This window comes from Natator depressus, chromosome 2 (assembly GCF_965152275.1).
Source record: "Natator depressus isolate rNatDep1 chromosome 2, rNatDep2.hap1, whole genome shotgun sequence".
Classification (NCBI taxonomy): domain Eukaryota; kingdom Metazoa; phylum Chordata; order Testudines; family Cheloniidae; genus Natator; species Natator depressus.
Window position 1 is genome coordinate 246572932 of NC_134235.1, and position 22408 is coordinate 246595339.

The 22408-nt window shown below is 41.4% G+C and overlaps 1 protein-coding gene across 7 annotated transcripts in view; it reads right to left on the bottom strand.

Moving 5' to 3' along the window:
- DPP6 (dipeptidyl peptidase like 6) overlaps window positions 1-22408 on the bottom strand; it is a 783294-nt gene that overhangs the window by 58615 nt on the left and 702271 nt on the right. For all 7 annotated transcript variants that reach the window (XM_074946297.1, XM_074946290.1, XM_074946293.1 and 4 more), the window contains 5 exons: window positions 21306-21403; window positions 10532-10655; window positions 9580-9618; window positions 4130-4237; window positions 3384-3475 (listed from right to left, as the gene is read on the bottom strand). In XM_074946297.1, coding sequence (XP_074802398.1) covers window positions 3384-3475; window positions 4130-4237; window positions 9580-9618; window positions 10532-10655; window positions 21306-21403 — 461 coding nt within the window. The remainder of the gene's footprint in view (window positions 1-3383; window positions 3476-4129; window positions 4238-9579; window positions 9619-10531; window positions 10656-21305; window positions 21404-22408) is intronic.

The window sequence follows — 22408 nt, forward strand, 5'->3', positions numbered from 1 at the left end:
GAAATAAAAGCCCTGCATAGAGAAATAAAATAGCTAACCATTATGTGGGAAATTTTGAGAGAGAAAAGAATGGGCTGGAAGAGCACCAAGAGATACATAAGGCATATGCTGTGCAGTCTAACGAGGCATTTTTAAAACAAAATAAAAGTGGACATTAGAGAGTTACTTTCAGTACCTATGTAAAAGAATACTTGTCAGAGAACAGTAGAGGTCTGTTGAATGCCACTGAAATGTTAAAAAATAGGACCCATTGGCAGCCATGAAAAAATAGTATTTAGTTTCTTTTTTCCCTAAGGTAAAGAAAACCCGAATCAAGACAGAAGTTTCACGTGGATTATTTCTCGTGGCTAAAACTTTACAAATGAAATCTGCCATTTTAAGGGATGAGTGTAAAAGGCATTAAAAGCAAATGAAAGTTGTAAAGAAGGAAATAAACTAAATGGAAATGATTCCTGAAAGGTCAGGGAGAAAACAATATCTTTTACCTATTTGCATAAATCCAAAGTAAAAAGCAGCCATCCTTCACGGACTGTATTTAGTGAGCACAGCTTTGCAAGCAAAGTGTACTACATTAAGAAACAAGTGGGAAAAAACATTAAAAAATACGTTTAGAGCTGCTGAAAGAATTCAGCTGAGAAATGTGTCACTTTGGAAAATAAGTAAGTGATTTAAGGACAGAGTGTGAAGTTAAAAGTATCTTTTGCACAAATGAACACTGCAGAGTTTTGGGGCAATTAAATAGTTGGGGGGTGTTGCAGTAAATATAAGTAGTGAAGCCCAATCACCAAAAACCTATTTGAAAGTACCATCCAAGTTCTCTTTTCTTTTAACAAGTTATTAATTATGAATAAAAGAGCTACTTTGAATGGTGTAGTGGCCATTCAAAAACATGACAAAACCTCCAACTATAGAAATCCTATTCAAAAGTTCTGTTTATCTGTGGTATAAAATACATTTTACTAAGAGAGTAAAAACAAAAACTATATGGTGGAGTTTTGTAAGAAAAAAAAAGATTAAAATGTCTTAGACTAAAAACAGGTCCAAAGGGTTTAGGGTTAAGACCTATTAAGGAAATATTGTACAAAAATGTTCATTTTATGTATGTGTCAGTGTTATTACATTTTACAGGTCTGTAGGTCTACCTAAAGAATTATGCCTACTAAAATTTAGTGCAATATAGTTAAAAACTGTTGAAAAAAGTTTCTAAACAAAAATGTACACTTTAGAATGCATAAGACTGCCAAGTGGGAGGGCAACTACACCAAAAGAAACTTAATAGAATTGCCAGAGGAAGCAGACTGTTTAAAATTGGTGTGTCTCTCAGAAACCAAGCTGATATAGAAATGCTGTAGGAACATGACCAAGCATTTCAATAGAAGATAGCAGCAAAATTACTGCATCCACTGAATAAGCAAAACCAAGGACTCATTAAGGAAGCTTTGTTACCTCTATATATTATACATAATATTGTAATTGCTTGTAAAGAAGTATGCAATAAGTCAGTGTGTTAAAATAATAATATGTGTAATATGTGAGGAATACATACTATACAAAATAAAAGTGGTCTTAAGTGATATGAAGCAAGAAAACTTGACCTCTTTTTTCACCACAGAAAAGTTACCCCAACAAAGTATAAAGCTTTACAGTGCACCGTACCTTTAAATAGATTTTTTTTTTATCTAGAGATTTTAAAAAAGCAACCCACCCCTCTTCCCAAAACATTTGATCACTTATGATTCTTTGAACAGCTATGTGGCTTCAGGCACCTGAAAAACCCATTGAGAGCCTCAGCTTGAAGAGGGGATTCCAACCATTAGGGAAGATATAGCCTTGACTTGAGAGGAATGTCATTGTCTAAGGGCTGGTCTACACTGGCAACACAAGCACTTTAACATGGCTTGTGTAGTCCCGGCAGAGTGCTGGGAAAGAGCTCTCCCAGCACTCTAAAAAATACCACCTCCACGAGAAGGGTAGCTACCAGCGCTGGGAGCGCAGCTGTTTACACTGACGCTTTACAGCGCTGAAACTTGCTGCACTCAGGGGTGTGTTTTTTCACACCCCTGAGCAAGAAACTTGCAGCACTGTAAATTGCCAGTGTAGACAAGCCCTTCACAGAGACACTCTAGCCAGCTCCATTTCTGTGTGATAAGTAGTGAAAGCACCAGCTTTCTGAGGTCATCATTACTGTTTCAGTCCGTGAATTAGCTGGATATGCAAGGGGTGGCCAACTTCAATTCAGAGTGCAAAGTCAAGGTTGATATCTCCATGGGGGCCAAAGGCCATAAGCTTTACAAGGGTGGTGATGACCCACAGGAGCAGATATTGTTTTAGTGGGGGGTGGGAGGGGAGGACTGAATAACATAATGGCTGGCGTATCCAATCCAGCAGGTCTATTTCCTATAAACTGGGCTCACCTGGATATGTAGATTTCGCACATTGTGCAGTCAAACCACAAATATCACATGCTGTTAAAATTGCAATGTGAGTAATTATGCCAGCTTAGCCCTCAGCTCACACTGAAGTCAACAGAAACTGTGGGCATTTTTAGCTCCTTCCAGAATTGGGCCCTTAATTAATCATTCAGTGTTTGGGATGGGCTAATGCCTTTTGACTCAGCTATTTAGTGCCAATGAGGGATAGTGCTGGAGATAATAGATCATTTTAAATTTAAGAAGTCTAGAATTCAGCATCTTGCATCTCATTGAAACTTTGCCTGAAAGAGCAACTCCATACAATGTGAACTGGAAACCCTTTCAGAGTGCTCTCTTCTATGGTATTTTGCTGAGATTTAGGACAATGGGAAGCACACCAAGAACTGGAACATCACTAACAAAGGATCAAGGTGAAAATGAGGGAAACTGTAAAAACAAGATGGCAGTTTACCGAGCAAAAATGTTTGTTCATTACAATAGTTTTCGTGTGTGTCAAACAGAATTTTTTCCAAGACTAGGAGGACTAAAAGAGCAAAGCCATCCAACACAGAACACAGAACTCTCTCTTCAAATTTTGAATCAAATGTTGTTGATGAAGAAACACAGCAACACACACACACTCACAAACATACACACACGTATATATATGTAAACCAGGCTTCTTTCTGCGTGTCAAATATCAAAATGAGATTGATTATTAAACACACAAAGTCAGTGATAGGGGAGGGAACAAACCAAGGCAAGACTTCATTGAAACACTAGATTGTAAACTAGAGATTAAGCCACGAACAGATGTAGACAGCCTTCTCCTGCTGTCTGTACATCTAGCTGTTCATGCACACACACTTCTGATGCTTTCAAGATGGCTACTGTAGACTAGCTAACTCTAGAGCCAGAACTAAAAGATGAAAGCCTGTTTGGTTTGTTACTTACACCGACTTCTTTACTTACATTTTATGCCTCTTTTCATCATATGCCAAAATCTTTGTCACATCCCAATCACCAGATGTAATGGACTGTAAGTTATCACTGCTGCTATTGGGCTGCCAAAAAAAAAAAAGAAAAAAGTGTGTTTTCTTTTTTCTGAAAAGACGACACTTGAACACGACTAAAAAACCTCTCTTTTTATTTCTCAAAACATGATGCCCTCATGACTCCTCCATGACTTGTTAAAAGTAATCACTAATTTGTGATTCCCCCAAAGTACTGTATTGCTATGAATTTGCAGACACACTTAAATATACTGAATCAGATTAATCTCTGGCATAACTCCATTGATGATAATGGAATTAATTAGGCCCAGCATAAAGAATACAGATTCAAGTCCTTTCCTGTGATCCTCTTCTGCCCATGGGTTCTGGATAATAACCTCAGATGATTGTGCAGAGAGCCACTTATTTAGGAATAATGGAGGAGAAGCTTGTTTTAAAAAAACCCAAAAGTGACATTCTTTGAATTTTACTTGAAATGTGAAGACCTTTTAATTATAAATCTAAGCAAACTGCATCACTTGAAACTCTTGTTCCTCCTATGCTTGAAATGCTACTAGCATTTAGCACAGTTAAGGTATTCATCCTTATGGACAGAGGGATTCAAATTCTCTATAGACACCTTGACATATCTTGGGTCTAAACACAGGTCTTATGTTCATGGAATGTTCTAGTCAGCACTAAAAAGAATAATAATGGTTGTTTCACCTGTGACGATGACATGGCAATATGGTAGAACTTTCCTCGCCCCCCCTGAGGAATGGCTCGGATGAAGAAAAACTTCCGTCCGTCTTTGGAAAAGATTGGCTCTTCATTCTGTAAATGTCAATTGAGCGGGTTTAATTTTCACTAGTTTGGGCTTCTTGGTGTTTTTTAAAACTGTCCACAGAGGACTTCTAACAACCACCTAAAACAAAGAAACAGCCCCCTCAAAATAGGGAAAAATGAGCCCTGAAATTCTGAAAACCCTTGTTTTTGTATCCCCTGAGAAGCAGTCATCTTTCAGCTAGCCTCCTGTGGAATTAAAGGGAGACAGATAGTAAGGCAGCATTCTTGGCTTCAGAGGCAATCCCCATTTGCAAAGCAGGAAAAACCTACATGCTTCCAGAGAAGTTTGTTTGGGGGCAACAGGAATGAAGCGTTTTAATAAACATAGACTTAACAGTGTGTGCCTAGCAAATCTTGTTTACTCAGCTGGAAAAACTGCACTGGGCTGTGTATCATTCCACATACATTTTCTTAAAGAAACATCACCAACCTGTACTTCAGAGTCTAAGTCCTGTCTCCTTCCCTACCTTCTCACAGGTGATTAATTCACAAAATTATTTACCCGGGGGGGGGGGGAGAGGGAGGAGGCGAAAGAATAAAAAGAAAGAATGTCTTTTAAAACTGTCTTTGCTTCAAGGTTCCCAGGTGAACCTAGTGATTGATTTTCATCCCATTATTGCAACTTTCAGTCAGAGAGAGACAAGGTGTTGTGCATGGAAATCAAACACTGCAGGGCAGCAACTAGTTCTTTTCTGAAGACTGTTTTGTTTTCTTTTCTGCTGTAGGAATCCATGAGCGGCTGGGACCTTTCTGTTGGGGGAGATAGTTGTGTAGTAGACTACAAGGGAATGCAGAAGACTTTGATATATATGGTCCCTGAGGGTGGCAAAAATCATTAGCTCGATATATCATGGCATTTGGCTGGTTGCACCTCCTTTGTTCTAGCTCTTACTGGCAGAAAGGCTGGTTACTAAAGTACAAAATTTAATCTCCCAAAAGTGCATATCGAATGAATTTAGGAAGAATCTGAAGCCTTCCTTCCCACTCCATCAGATGTTGCTTAGAGTACGAACAAGGCTCCACCATCCCTGTCTATCCTGGGGCACTCTTTGCATATTCAGTATGCTGTTAAGTCCCATAAGTTTCCCCCTCTCTGAGTATTGTTCAATGGAGCGATTCTTTCAGTAAGCCCCTTGTATGTTCCACCAGCCACCCAATGGACACATCTGCCATGTCAGATATTCTGGTCTCATTCTTAACACATGTCAAAACACCAAGCAGAACCAACCAAGATCAATAATAGTAAGTTGATCATACTGGGGACTGTTTTAATGTTATAGATTAATTATTTGCATTAACAACAAACGAATCCTTTTAATTTTTTTAATGCTGCAACAGCATTCTTGCTTTATTTTACTTTGCTCCTCATCACTCATTAAGTATTTCACTTTCTATTAGTGTTAGATTTACAAAGTCTAAATTTTGGGCCGAACCTGCCAGGTTTCCTTTTATTTTTCCTTCCTTACCTGTCTAAAAGATTGTAAAAGTACGACCATCTCTCGCTTGGCAAAATTTCATGAAATAAGTCTCACCTGCTTCTTATAGTTTCTAGAACTTTAAGTATGAAAATCTATATGATTATTTCCAGAGTTATGCTAAGAAGATTAAAAAAACCACTGGCAAACTACTATCACACCATGGGCCAAATTCTATGCTGGTGTAAACTGGCACACTTCGATTGTAGTCAATAGAGCTGTACCAATCAAGAAAGGTACAGAATTTGTACTATTTATACAAATTTGTACTATTGTAGCAGCATTTCTCTTGGCAGTGGAAGTAGACTTTGTACAGACTGGTTTAACAGATTACTTGAATCTATTTCCAGGTACAGAGAAAAGTCATACATCAGACAAATGATTACTGATCTTCATCAGTACTCCTCTGAGATTATGAGTGGTCTGTTTGTTGTATCTGCTGATGGAAAAACTCCGTTAATATAGTCAGGTTTTTTTTTAAGAACCTGTAGTTGTGTTGCAGAGACTCAGTATGGACACACACACACACACACACACACAAAGAGGCCACTGGGACAGAGATTTTGGGGATATAATCTTCATATTGTATAGAGCAGCACTAAGAATCTTGAAAACAAACCTGGCCTGAGTTAAAGCTGATGTGTGCAATATTTTCATCTTATTAATATAAAGAGAAAAAATGAACTGGAAGGAAATGCATTTTAGGTTCACACAGTCTAGTATAAAAATACTAAAATTGGCACTGAAAGAAAAATTAGCATGGTGCAGATGAAAATAAAAAGTAAAATTAACTCTGGATGCAACCATTTTCAGGAAGCAAGGCTAACTGGGGGGAGGAAGAATTTACTGATCATTAAGAGGCAGGGTGAACCAGAGGACAGGGACCTTGACCAGGACTTGAGTGAGGGAGGTTCCATTCCTTGGTTTGCCACTGATGTGCTGTGTGACCTCAAGTAAGATACTTCACCTCTGTCTTTCCCTCCCACCCTTTGTCTCTTTAGACCGCAAATCCTTTGGTGCAAAGACTATCTCCTATTATTTCTGTGTACAGTGCCTAGCACAATGGGGCTCCAATCTTAGCTGTGGCCTCTAGGTGCTACCATACTAACTAATTATAATAATTCTGCACAGAGATGAGTGGAGAAAAGCAGGGAGCTTTGAAAGCTGGTTTAAGTAAGGGTCAATGTGTATTTATTTATTGGTACATATAATTTTGTTTTGAATGAATTTTCTCTTTTTTATTTTATAGGCAAAGGGTCTAAGAGTTTCACACAGAAACAGATAGTCTGAACTACCCGTCCATCTCCTATAACTCTTGTGATACCCTCCCCGCTCCCTTTACCCTCTTCAGGACAATCCTGCTATTTGTCTGCTTGACCCAGTTGACCCCGGGTTCCACAATGAATAATTTCGTCATGTGGGTTTCAGCGAGATGTTCATTTTTGTTGGATATATACAGTATCTCCCTAATTCCCAGAATGATGGCCCCATAAATTATTTGCTTGCCAAGAATGGCAGTTTTCCGTAACAGCGATGGTATGGGACTCTCACAGATGAGTGTGGCTTTTTAACCCTTTGCAGTTCACCTTTCAGTGAGATTGTGGATTTGGGGGATTTGCTGAAATGTTTGTATTGTGGTTTAATGTCAGTGAGAACCATCCCCCTTTCATGGCAAGCTACCTCACCACCCCCATCCCTGCTTATCTTTGGAGCTATGGGAGCCAGCTTCCTCCCTCCCGTACCAATTTCATCCCCGAAGCTAAGGGGCCAGAATCCCCACTCCTTGAGCCTCCTTTTCCCCCACTGATCTGTGAGGTTGGGTTCAACATACCGATGTCGATCTCTGAGGCCAGAGGGTCCACCCCCAACAATATTAGAACACGACATAAATACTCTGATTAACCGAATAGTATGTTTCAGAGTAACAGCCGTGTTAGTCTGTATTCGCAAAAAGAAAAGGAGTACTTGTGGCACCTTAGAGACTAACCAATTGGTTAGTCTCTAAGGTGCCACAAGTACTCCTTTTCTTTTTGCGAATAGTATGTGTGTGTCTATGTGTATCCCTGCTCTCCACTGGATGGAATCAGAACTGCTCAACTAAGTGCCATTAGCCCCATGCTGCTCACACCAGACAGGGATTCCCCTTTAGCTCAGGCAGAAGGGTCCTATGCTTGTGAATCATGAGGCTCTGAGTTCTATCCCTGCTGCGCACCATGGTCACTAGGAACTTGAAGGCGATAGCAGTGCAGCAGAAATGAAGTCCAAGGTAGCTAGGCATTTTTTATCCTTCATTGGTTCTAAATACAAAATCCTCACTGAAGGTTGAGCGTAAAGGATTAAAAAGCCAAACTTGTTTGTAAGGTTCCCAGAGTACTGGTGTTATTGAAAAATGTAACTGATGCTGCATACTAACTACCTGTGAGAGAACCATTGCTAGGGCCATCTTGCCATGGTGATGGGAACAAGGGAGGTTGAATGAGGTTTTCAATATCTCACTGTAACACACAACAACATTCTTCATTATAGGACCAAGGCTGAGCTGAGGCAGCTATGGAAATAGGAGGACTGGTGTGAAGAGTGCAACCTCAGGGGAACAAAATCAGGGGTAGATCTATGTTCAGCCAAAGTAGGAGGTGCTGTCAGTTCTCTCTCTCTGTGTAAAACTCCTGGCTTGAAATCCTGGTCTCACTGAAGTCAATATAGTCAGGATTTCACCCTGGATTCCACTTGCCTATTTAAAAAAGTTAAATTTAAGACAAAGTTATATTTACAAGAAATAGGTAAATAAACCACGACTGAAACTCATTGAAAACCAGCCTTCAGAGGTACCTGCTTTTCCCATTGCTTTCTCTACAGAATGAATTTCTCACTTTGATTGTTGCCCTTGCTTCCTGGAAATGAGTGTCTCGCTGGAGCTAGGTAAGGGCTATCTACAGAACATTATAACGTTCATATAATAATAACTATTTCCTGCTGGAGGAAAAGACTCCTGCTGAAAGTAAGGACTCTGACAGCAGGGAAGGACTCCATCATTTCTCCACTGCTGGAGCCTTTCCCTGCCAGGGTAAAGATTCCATCAATGAGGAAAGACTTCGGCAGCAGGGAGGCAGTGGGGAAAGGCTCTGAAATGGGGGACGCAATGAGGGAAGGCTCAGCCTTTCCCTGCTGCCTCCCCTCTGCCAGAGCCTTTCACTGACTTGTGCAGCTACACATACCTTTCATGCTGCCAGAAATGGCGCGTAGTGTAGACTTATGAGCCTAAGTACCATTTTCAAAAGTAACTTAGGCACTAAGTCACTTTGATTTTAAAACACAACTTAGGTGCTTTTGAAAATTTTACCCTTTGCCTCCTAAACATTTAAGTGACTTTTGAAAATGGGACTTACGACTCCTAAGTCACTTGGATCCTTTCTGAAAATTTGACTTTTGATCATTTAACGGCAATAGGTAGAATTTACCCTGTGCGGAGGGCCAGCAAAAGGCCAATACACAACTTAAATCCAATGTAAGCCCCAAAATAAGGCTTAATCAGGGACTTCACTAGGGGACAGACTGTGTGCTGTGTGAATTTCACCCAACACTTGTTTTTCAGGTTCCTTAAATTCAAGTTCAACATATGCTGGGAATTATGTTTCCAGCCACTGTGGTCTGCTATGTAAGAGGGCGTCTCAGATACATTAGGTGAAGATGCCCCTTACTTCAACAAGAAGAGCTTGTATATTCTGTTAAGAAAATCCCTTCTATAATATGAACCATCATGATATCAAAGTACCACTTGGAGTTCCAAAAATAAGCTTTTTCTCTTGGGGGAAAAAACATTTGAAAATATAATCACGAAGAGAAGATCACTCTTACCTGTCTGTGTAGCCAGGCTTCACTTTCATCTTCATGTTTCTAAAATGAAAGGACATAATTAAAGAGCGTAATTTGCACAGGTTACATTTTGTTCATTGGTGCAGAAAGCAGTTTGACTGAATTTGAACAGGGGTGAACAAGCAGCGAGAAACTGTTCAAGCATGCTGTTTCAGAACGTAATCTTGGGCTGCTCTTTTTGTCCTCTATTGTTTCTCTCTGATAAACAAGCAAGTGAGCATATGGGAAGGCATGTTATCCTACTGACAGAAAAAGGAACCCAACAGATACATTACTCCCTAAAGAAAGATAGCAATTGAGTTGTTGTTACACTGTTCCCAGCAACTTTGTGTGGGGCCTTGTCTACACATAGTGTTTGCACTGACTTTAACTATACTAGTTCAAAAACCGAATTAGTTAAATTGGTGCATCCCCATAGTGTGGATGTAGTTATACCAGTTAAAAGTTGTTTATATGTTGGTACTGAAACAAACTATAGTGATATACATGTCTTCATGTCTGTATAAAAGTGCCCACATGAGGGAATTGCAGCAATTTAACTAAATTGGTACAAAACTATGTATAGACCACCCCATGTATATTTCTATTGAGCTCAGATATTAAAAAGGACACCCAAGTTAAAAATAGTAGGGGTGTGTGTGTGAGTGAGTGTGTGTGTGACAGAGAATGCACCTACATTCTCTCTCCCTATATATAAATACACATATATATTGTACAGCTAGAACTGGATTGTGCCTAGCTTTTCTGTACGGGGCCACAATCAGCCCACACCCCTTGCACAGTAAATATTGTATACATCTCTTATATTCTATCTATACATAAAGTACTGTGTGTCCGGTGACCCACTTTCAGATAAAAGAACTGAAGGATATTCTCCCCAGGGGGATTACAAATACGGAAGGTCAAACAATCTTCTTTTAAGTGTCTTTCCTACCTTTGTGCAGACTCCAGTGGTAGCATCACACAGCGTCAGGATAGAAACGTTCTGTGCCCTGTTCAGCCAATTTACTGCCACTTTGGTGCTAGTTGCCCATTTCACCATGGTTATGTAGTAGTCCCTGGAAACATGTAAATGCACTCAGCTAGTATTGCCGCAGTGATCACTTACATCACTAAAGTACGTGCAAGAGATATAAATGCCACAATATTTTGCAGCTCAGCAGATCACTGGGGTTTGTGGATCGTACTATGAATGGACAGGAAAGGAAAAGTCTATTGTTATTAGAACATCTCTGTCTTGATCTTTCTAGGGCTAGTTATGCATTCATATGAACACCTGAAAATGGCATTTTTTGGGCTATGCATGTACCTGCAACTTCCCACTCTGCTTGCCAGCTGTGAAAATAGAGGGGTCAGATCTACCAACACAGCACCACACATGTTATTCAGAACCTCCCAGGAATGGGTGGAAAGTGCATTGGGCTACATATTCAAGCATACATGACCAAACAAACAAATTACATGGACTATTTCCACTCTCATATAGAACTACTGGCCTCTAAATATGCAAATTAGTTAAAATGCCTGTTAGGATCTGGGGAGGAATAGAAAGAAATGGTTTATAGATTCTGGTGTCTCTGGCCCAAGAGGTCTGACTCAGTTAAAGAACAAATTAATCCCCCATTCAAACAGACCTCTACAACCAGTATGAAACTATAGTGGCTTAGTAGTGGAGCCATGCTGAAAATAAACTAGTTTTACGGAGTGGAAAATCAGACTGTAGGTGTTTAGCACAGCAAAGATTTGTATAAAGAAGTCAATGGAGCTGCACCAGTTTACATCAGAACCTGGCCCACAACCTCTGTCACCATCTTCTTATTACTAAACATTTACATTAGGATCATTCTTCGGGAACACAACCAGGTTGGGTCCCATTGTGCAAGGTGCTATTCAAACATATAATAAAGGACAGTCCCTGCCCCAATGAGCTTATAAAAGACAAGATGCAACAACTGGATGAGACAAACAAGCAGGCTGGGGTGGAATGGAGGAGATGTGTAAACAAATAACTATAATAGGAAGTGCAAATTCTTAGCCAGTTAGTGGTGGCAATCACAACTCTCCATCTTCAGTCACAGAGGGATTAATCTAAAGGGCGAGACTCTTGCTGAACTGACAAATGTAGAGATACAATAATATACTGGAGGAGTGTGGGCCAAAAGCACCTTTAAATTATAATACAATGACTTTTCATAGTGTGCAGTCTATAAAAATTTTATGAGTTCATTTGTTTGCTATAAGATATGTATAAGGAGTTGTTGCTCTCATTGGGATTAATGTGCTGTGTCACTAGAGAGTATTCTGGCAACAATTCCCACACATAGTGCAGAGAAAGGGCAAAAGCAACAACGATCTGTTTGTCTAGCAAAATAACAAGCTGGAAATTAATTTTGTAGCTTTCAGCAATATTTAGAGCATGAATTTGGCTGGGGAAAAAACGAACGAGTTCAGCTGCATGCACAATGCTGGAAGACAGGGCACCTTTGGGCAAGGTAATAGTGTCCTGGAAATTCAGTGGCTGAAGTAAATTGTGATTTTACTCAATATCAGCAGTAGCACATTCCCTAGGTGGGGGGAAAACGGTCACGCAAAGTTAAATTGTTTTAAAAAAATGACAGTCAGCAGCAGGTTTGGCAACAAGTAAACATATAAATAAAAATATTAAAAAAGCAAGAGTAACTATTCATTTAGGACAAATTGTTGATTGGAGCATTTTTCTGTAAATCCCTTTGAGAATCTGAAGTAAATAATGGAGTGCCCATCTTTAAAAAAGGGAAGAAGGAGGATCCAGGGAACTACAGGCCAGTCAGCCTCACCTCAATCCCTGGAAAAATCATGGAGCAGGTCCTCAAGGAATCAATTTTGAAGCACTTTGAGGAGAGGAAGGTGATCAGGAACAGTTAGCATGGATTCACCAAGGGAAGTCATGCCTGACTAACTTAATTGCCTTCTATGATGAGATAACTGGCTCTGTGGATGAGGGGAAAGCAGTGGACGTGTTATTCCTTGACTTTTGCAAAGCTTTTGATACGGTCTCTCACAGTATTCTTGCCAGCAAGTTAAAGAAGTATGGGCTGGATGAATGGACTATAAGGTGGACAGAAAGCTGGCTAGATCATCGGGCTCAACGGGTAGCGATCATTTGCTCCATGTCTAGTTGGCAGCCGATAACAAGTGGAGTGCCCCAAGGGTCAGTCATGGGGCCGGTTTTGTTCAATATCTTCATTAATGACCTGGAGGATGGCGTGGATTGCACCCTCAGTAAATTTGCAGATGACACTAAATTGGGAGGAGTGGTAGATACGCTGGAGGGATAGGATACAGGGGGACATGATATGGATATGAGTCAACAGTGTGCCCTTGTTGCCAAGAAGGCTAACAGCATTTTGGGCTGTATAAGTAGGAGCATTGCCAGCAGAGCGAGGGACGTGATTGTTCCCCTCTATTCGGCATTGGTGAGGCCTCATCTGGAGTACTGTGTCCAGTTTTGGGCCCCACACTACAAGAAGGATGTGGAAAAATTGGAAAGAGTCCAGCGGAGGTCAACAAAAATGATTAGGGGGCTGGAACACATGACTTATGAGGAGAGGCTGAGGGAACTGGGATTGTTTAGTCTGTGGAAGAGAAGAAGGAGGGGGGATTTGATAGCTGCTTTCAACTACCTGAAAGGGGGTTCCAAAGAGGATGGATCTAGACTGTTCTCAGTGGTAGCAGATGACAGAACAAGAAATAATGGTCTCAAGTTGCAGTGGGGAAGGTTTAGGTTGGATATGAGGAAAAACTTTTTCACTCGGAGGGTGGTGAAGTACTGGAATGGGTTACCAAGGGAGGTGGTGGAATCTCCTTCCTTAGAGGTTTTTAAGATCAGGCTTGACAAAGCCCTGGCTGGGATGATTTAGTTGGGGATTTGTCCTGCTTTGAGCAGGGGTTTGGACTAGATGACCTCCTGAGGTTCCTTCGAACCCTGATATTCTGTGATTCTATGTTAAATTTTGATGTCACAGAAGCTGGCTGGGATGTAACAACTAAAGCTCTTAGCTTAGAAACTACACGTATTAGTTCAGGTCCAATATTGTCTCCCTTGCAAAAAATGAAGATGGGAGTGCAACCTCAAATTCCCTCCTTATCACTTATCTCTGCCGCATTGCCTACAGAACACGACCAGCTGGCAATCTAAGTACTTATGTGGCCTCCATTTCCTTAGTATCTGAGCACCTCCCTGTGAGGTAGGGAAATGCTATTGTCCCCATTTTACAGTTGGGGGACTGAGATACAAGGAGACCAAGTGACTTGCTCAAGGTCACACAGGAAGTTTGTAGTGGAGCATGGAATTGGCCCTAGGTCTTCAAAGTCCCATGCTAAGCACTGGATCATACTTCCTCTTACTTAACAACTAGGCAAGTGGCAAACTGAAACTCCTTTTTAGTGTTGAGGATTCCTCATTTCTCCACTTGCATTATTGAGTTCCCCACCTGACATTTGTCTGTTTATCCACCTAGTCCATCCTATCACAATCCTAGATTGTGAGCTCACAAGGGGAGGGATCACTTTTTACTATTGTCTGCACAGCACCCAGCACAATGGGCCCCCGATTCTTTATTGTAATACAGATGGAATAGTAATAAACAACAATAATAATGAATTTCATTTGTTCTCACAGGAAATTCTCCTGAAAGGCTTAGAAGTCTTTCAGGAAATATATGGACCCCTTTGAAGAGGATCACATTGCTTCTCATAGCAGAAATCATCTCACTGTTTCATCATGAGACATTTACATTCCCATAACTACATGTATGGTTTGCAGCTAGGAATCTAAAATCCAAATTGTGCGTGCACTTAATAATAGGAATGTCAGCCATCACAAAAAACGGTGAAATGTTGCCTGGCAAAATGGCACACAACCTTCCATTTTGTGATCTCAAAGCATGTGCAGTCAGTTCCTACCTCAGATTCTAGTGACTGGGCTCCTTTCTTAGTAGTTTATTTTTTGATAACCTGTGCAAGGGCCAGATGCAATCGCAGTCTCTGCACTCAAGTGTCTGCTCTTGTAATGCACCACTGAGGCACATTTATGGGGCAGATAGGAAATGGGACCATTACCGTGCTCCCAGGATGACTAGCTGATTGATCAGGCTACTTGCTACAGCTGGTTTAATATTTTTCATCAAAATATTTTTTTTTGTGATGAGCTTGCTTTGCAACAACAAAATATTTTTATTTTGGTCCAAATTTTCTGGCTTTTCAACAAAAAACAGACACCAAAATTTTCTGTGACAATTTATTTATTTTTTTTGGTAACATTGTTCTGTTTTGATAAAAATATTCAGTCTTCAAGTTTTGAAAGCCAGTTGTTTTTACCAAAACCTGAAAAATTTTAACAAAAACAGTATTTGGAAACTAAAACTTTGTCTTTGATCAATTTTGGTTTTTTGACGTAAAAAATAATTCTGAGGGGGGGAAACTTCAGGAGGAAAAAAAGAAAATTTCTCAAAATTCCCATGGAAAATAATTTGCATTTTTACTACTAGCTCTTCCAGTTCCCTTGAGGAGAACCCCACACTAAGAAGATCCCCCAGCACACCAGGAAGTGCCACTGACTGCATATATCTAAGTGAATCGATTGCGTGTGTGTTAGCTTTATTTATACTGACTTCTCTGTTTGTAGATACTTGTGAGAAACACTCCCTTCCTCCCTGAAACTCTTTTCAGTGACTAAGATCTGGTCTACGCTATTCCATTGAGTTGATCTAACTACATTGGTCAGGGGTGTGAAAAATCCACACCCCTGAGTAACACAGTTGAGCTGACCTAATCTCCGGTGTTGACACCGCTAGGCCAACAGAAGTATTTTCCCGTTGACCTAGCTACCACCTCTCAGGGAGATGTATTACCTACGCTGAGAGGACAACTCCTCCTGTTGGCATAGGTAATGTCTACGCTGAAGAACTACAGCTGCGCAACTGCAGTGATGCAATGTTTCAAGTGTAGGCAAACCCTAATTCTATAGGAGATCCCCACTGTCTGTTCTAATAAAATGCAATCACAGTAAGTCCTTCATTTCAGAACAATATATGCATAATGACAATGTATCCTGAGTCTAGCAGATTCTACTTGTACTATGCTCTGGAAATGTTTTTGATGAAATACACAGAGTCATTAATTTTTTGTATATTTTGCATCATTGTATAATATCAATTATATCAAATAAATTATTTTAGTCCATGATTGTTATAGCTAAACCCCACACTACACATATTTATTAGAGTACTAAGATGTGGCAGTTCTATAAACTGTTTCAAGCTGTTATAACAATACAACTATGTTAAAGAATTTTAGCTTGCACCTCTCTGCATACAGACAATGCTATTTCCCAATCACCAGTCCAACAGAAAAATGACAGTAACAATGGTCTTAAGGTATCACATTATACTGAGCCATTGCTTGATACATGCACATTTGAAATTGTTGTTACAAGACAAGTCCTGTTCTGCATGTTTTTGAGTGTATTCACTGGTGACACTTCTGTCTTGGTAGTATAAATGGATCTGTAATGTAACACTTTAGAATGACAATGCGAAAAACACCATGGGGAAGATTCTGATACCCCTTACACTGAAGGAGTACCAGAAGGTGCTCAGATACTAGTGATTAGCACAGTTTAAAAGCCTACAATAGATTAGAATAAGATATAGAATCAAATAGACTATAATAAAACAAATGGAAGGACATCTTACTCCACAGATAGTTCTATTGGTTTGGGACCACTTGTGGAGTACAGAACTACTCCACCTGTGTAACGGTATCAGAATCTGGCCCTTTATATTTCTCATGCACAATGAAGATTAACCCACTACACTTCCCTCCCCCCGGCAAACAGGCAAGTTTCATCTGCTTTAAGCAGTGCCTACTGGCTGGTGTGGTTTTGTTTGGAGGCCCAACATCTAACTAAAAATATCCCAGCGGTACCAGTATATCTGTCTGGTGACCATACACAAATTAATATCCTGGAGGAAGAGATCTTCACAAATTGTATTTGACATTCACACAAAGTGCTCTGTTAATATTTGGAGAGGGACCATTAGTGGCAGTGTAGGCATGGAACCAGATTCTGATCTCTGTTATACTGGTGTAAATCCACTGAAGTCAATGGACTAACTCCTGATTTACATCAGCATAAATGAAATCAGGATTTGGCCTCCAGGCTTTTGTAGGTGACTGCATCAAACTTGAGCTAAAGCAGCAGATTAGAACTCTTCTCCCCTGAAGGCAGACTGATTATGATAATAAATTCTTATGCCAAAACATTACACTGTTCTTTATAGCCGTATAATGATTTGTTTTCAAGTGTCCAAGAAACCACAACACATAGGCCCCAGGTCAGCTAAGCACTTAAGAGTTATTGTGGTGTAGCAGTGTCACCATAGTTAAGATTACATCATGACTTCTATTTAAAAGTCAACCTTTGTACATAAGTTCTCTGAAATTGCCATGATTAGTCAGATTGCCTTGAAATCTGGCATGCCTCAGGAGCGTACATGGTAGGGTTAGTGACCCAAATTTGCGGTCATTTGAGCCAGGGGTTCTGGAGACACAGCCCCTGAAAAGATTGCAATTTTCAAAAAGTTTCTCAGTGGGTTTTCTTTGTGCAGAGCTAGAGAGCAAACTATTGAACTGATTTGAGTCAAAATGGTTTCAATTTGTCAAGTTTTACCCAAAGAAGTGCATGGCACTCACTAAATATTTGGGGACCCAAACTGAGACCAGTATTTAAGAAAACTAATGTTTTTTACAGTGTGTATGTGCCAGTTCAGAGAAACAGCTAGAGCGTTTCCATTCCCACCAATGTATGTGCTTTAAAGCGCGACCTTTATAAATGCTCAAGAATTCGAATGATTACTCAGATTGATTTCAAATTTGTTGTGCCTGATGGGAGTGCAGGGTATGATTAGTGTTTCAGATTTTGGGTCATTTGACTCAGGGGTTCCTGAATTACAGCTCCTTTCCTCCCTGCCCCAACAAACAAAACAAAATCCCAGTTTCCTTCAACTGCCTCGTATTGTTAACCTGAGAGGAACTGATGACTGGATGAGTCACAGACCTTGTTGAGATTGATGGCCATGAATTTACCCTTCAATTAACATAATTAAGGATAAGTTAATCACAAGCCCCCACATAAGACAAAAGGCATTTTGGATTGAGTGCCTGGAGGTGGCTACAATTAGTGAGTCATGGGTGGCAATTTTATTTGAGGGGGAATGTAATGAAAGTATCTGGGGACAAAATTAGACATGTGAATGTTTCCTGGGTGGGAGAAGGGGCATTAGGGGGTGGAGGAGTGGGGAAATTGGGGGAGTGGTGTTTGGCGATGCAGTAAGGGAAGAGGGATAAATGGGGTGTTGATACAGAAAGTACTCTGATGGCATTCTGCACCAAAATATATAAATTCTGCACACAATATTTTAATTTTCTGCAAAATTCTGCAAATTTTGTCTATAAATAAATTGGGAGGCTTCAGCATGGCAGTGGGGAGCATGGAGGTGGGAGATCATCCTGCATCCCCCCACCGGGACACAGACTCAGTGGTGAGGCTACACCCAAACCTGGCACAGTGCAAGGGCCGCCGAGGCCTCAGAAACACCCCACGGCCCTGCTCCTCTGCGCCAGGTGCACCAGGAGTGGGCAGGCAGGCTCAGCCTAGCAGGATTGAAGTGTGGATGGGCTTAGTGTGGGGCAATCCAGGTGTGGGGTGTGAGGGTTCTGTGTGGGTCAATCTGGATGTGGGTGGCTCAGTGTTGGGATCTGGTTGCAGGGGGTATCTGGATGCACAGGGGCTCATTGGGAGGTTCCAGGTGAAGGGGCAATGGGACACTGCCGGAGGATCCAGGTGAAGGTGATTGGGGTTCAGCAGGGGGAGTCTGGGTGTGGGGGGCTCAGTGGTGGGTGGGTGTAGGGGAGGGGGGCTTGGTGGGGTAGGGATCTGTCTGGGGGGGGGGCTCATTGGGGTGGTCCAGGTCAGGGGGGTGAGGTCTGGCAGCGGGGGGGGGGGGGTCATGGGAGAGTCTGGGTGCACGGGGGTTGGGTGAACAGGGGAACAGCTCCCAGTACAGTGACCCCTCCCCCAGCAGCTGAGGAGTGATGGGGGCAATAAGCAGGGGGAAGAGGGGAAAGGGGAGGTGCAGAGCTTCCTGCAGCTGGGGGAGGTTTCTGGGGGTGGGTCTTAGCCGGCCCCAGCCGTGGCCACTCCTTGCAGGGGAAGCTGGGACTAGCAGCTGAGCCCAATACAGGGTAGAAGCCACAAGCCAAGGCATCTCAAGCCCCAACCTCCCACCCCCACGGTGATTTATCTCTCTGCCAGCTGCTCTGGGTGCCCAAAATGACATGCCCATGCTGATGGGGTGGGGTGCATGACTGCTCATGAGGATTCCCTTCACTTCCCAATCAGAACTCATTTTTCTCCATGGAAGCAAAGAAATCTGCAGGGGACATGAATTCTGCACACACGTAGTGGCACAGAATTCCCCCAGGAGTAAAAAGGGCAGAGAGGTTTGGGACTTAGGTGAGGGAGGCGTGGGAGTTGGTGGGAGTGGAGGAGTGAGACACTGGGAAGGGGGATGAGGTATAAGTGTCAGGAGGACTGTTGCAGAATAGGCGAGGGGGCACCTGTGAGCCCCACGTTGCTCGGTCTACTGTTTGTATGCCCAGTTCTGGGGGGCTTTTGCCCCTCTGGGGGTGCCTGAGCCCCTCTCACTGCCCCCGTGTGTATGCCAGTGTCTGAGAGTCCAATGCCCACCAGTAGGGGTTGGACCCCCACTCTCCATCACATGAGCTGGGTTTTGAGGGGGCAGGGCTTGCCCTTTTGAGAGAGTCTGAGGCTCCCTCCCTGCATCCATGTGAGCCAGGATCTGCGGAAATCCTGCCCTTTGAGCGGGGAGCTGAGAACAGGCATATTTCATTCATAACACAGGGTGGCTCTAAAGCACTCAGGAGCTGGAGGGGAAAACCTACTCAAATGAATGGAGTAGTTCACAAGTCTCAGAGCTATTGTTTCAGGTTGTAGTAATCTCCAAGGGGTGTTCTCATTCAACTGAGAACATCATATTGAGGTGAATGAGCCAGTTCACACCTTTCAGAGCTTCCTATGCTGCAGATGCCTGTTTAGAGGAGCCTTATGTCTGTGTTGTGCCTCTATCCTTCCTATGCAAAGGAAGACACTTTAAAATACCCTGAAATCCGCATGCCAACATGGATTATCGTGAAATTTTCTATGCCTCATGGGTGTGTAAGATAGGGTTAGTGACCCAAATGTGGCATCAGTTGAGCCAGGAGTTCCAGAAACATAGGCCCCAAAAAGAAGAGCTATTTTCCAAAAAGTTTCCGGGTGGATTTTTTTTGCACAGCACTAGAGAGCAAACTATTATATTGCTGTGACGCAGGTCAAAATGGTCTCAGTTGGCCAGTTTTTACACACGGTAGTGCATGGCACCCACTAAGTCTTTGAGGGACCCAAACGGTGAATGGTGTATAAGAGAACGTACACTTCTTCACTTGCATAGATGTGTTGTGGTTACAGTACACGTGCACCAGAAAAGGAAAAACCCATGAGAGGGTTTCTCTGCAACCATTTTATACTTGCCTGGGTAACTCAAGGGACTGTGCCAACATCGTTGCCCCTGGTGAGCACCCCACCAATGACAGTTCTAGTCCAAACCTTTGTACACCTGGGCAATATAAAGATTTAATAACCTTTTTTTCCCCTTTAATGGTACTGGATGGAATCCTGTGGGTGGGAGTCGATGGGCTGTAAAAGGTGAGCAGCTTGTACATTTCAGAAACTGTAGACTGGTCAGAGTAAAGGTATGTGTGTTAACGGGGCACACTGGGGCACTTCTGAAAGAGGGCAGAGTTAGGTTACATAGGCAACCCAACTGTGCATTTCCTGGTTTTCAGAAGTTTGTTGTTTTGCTCAACTTAGTGTTCTGCAAGGGGACGACATATCACCAAGCAACCTTAACTCTGTGTTAACATAGTTTTTTGCCATGGAATATGCTTAAATCCCAGCAACGTTTTTAAGTGCTTTGCTGAATAGTAATAAACTTAAGTACATGCTTAATGATAAGCACATTTTTAACTAATTTGTTGAACTGGGGCCTTACTTTCTAAAAACTCAAGCCTATGCAGAAACAGCAAAAAATTTTGCTTCTAGTTTTGATGAAAGGTTCTTGGATCAAAAAACATTTGCATAAAGCCTTCCTGGTTTCATTTTCATGTTTGAGTGCCAAACCAGCTGAGTTTCGTGCTTGCGCTGCAGTGGTTATATGTCTGTCCCAATGTCTACTTTGGAGCTCTCCGATATTTGGTGAAAATTGTAATTAAGGTATTGTCTTTACAACAGTTAAAATCAGCACATTAAATGAATTTGTTGTGCAGATTTTAGCGCAGCCTAAAGAGTTTCCTCAGAATAGCCCTCAGGCTAATCCTGAGCAAAATGATTTTAAGGAGAAAAAACACACAAACAAACCAACAAAAATAACCTTTATACAAAATCACACTTAAGAAGAAAAATCACTTTCAAGTGGTTCGAGTAGTTACTTTTTTTATTTGCACAGAATGAAATCATTTAATAGCAGTGGAGGAAAAGGCTGTACAATTAATATTTATAAAGGTAATCTTTGAAGTAAAGCAATAGTATAACATACTAAGCAACATACCTCATTCTTTGATCATCAGGGGGAGTCATTTCCAGATCATGGGTAGGGCCATTCAAACCAATGACATGTAAAAAAATGCTTGGATTTTCCATTCCAGCCTGGAAATTAAAAATGACAATAAATAACACCTTACATTTATAGATATAACCTTTTATCTGAACGGATCCTAAAATGCATTGTAATCATAATATACACAAAAATATCTTATCTTATGAAGTTCAACCACCCTTGGGCTGGAAAGCAGAAACTGTTTAACAATGCACAGAAAAAGCATACAACAGTTTTGAGCAGGCATTGAAGTGTGAGGAACTTAGGATGGTCGGATGTAATGGCCCACATTGAAATTTGGCTAGAACATTGACAATAACATCTACCACATTTGTGAAAAATGTCATGGTATTTTTAGTAACGAGGGTCAGGATCTCAATTTGATGCCTTATCTGAAAATGGCAGGGTATCCTTTAGCCCCATGTTGGACATTGGTTAAACGCTGGCTTATGTGAAAGAGCGCCTCCTGCTGAATCATCAGCACCACTTCCTGCAGCATCTATGTATTCTCTTGATGTCTCCTATCTTCAGGAGTAGCTGGGTTTGACTTGGCTTAGCATGTGAGATCTGAGGGGACCACCACACAAAGTGAGATGTCTACAGGAAGCAGCTGTGCAGTACAGTACAACAACATATTATATTGCAGCAGAAAGTAATAATAATATTCCACACTGGCTTGAGATTTGCACCAGATGCTGTTCACCTGCAGCGACAATCTTCTGTAGGGCTCTGCAAAGCAATGCAGGATTGGCCCTTTTCATCCCTAATTCATTTTGTCTCCCTAAAGCTAAGGTGTGGTGTGTTTCAGAGGCCTGACTATCTGTCCTGTCTACTATCCAATCTTGAATTTTACAGGAAAGTCTAAGTACTAAATTTTCCTGATTGCCCTTTTGATGTAAAGGCACAAAACCAACAAATATCATAATTTTGTTTGCAACTTCTCAGATGTAGTCATGCCCCATCTAGCATCAAAACCCAACTGATTTTGTCCAGGTACAAGAGGGAGAAAGAGTTTAGACTATTTTTTCTTTTTACTTTTTTGAATGACTACTAGC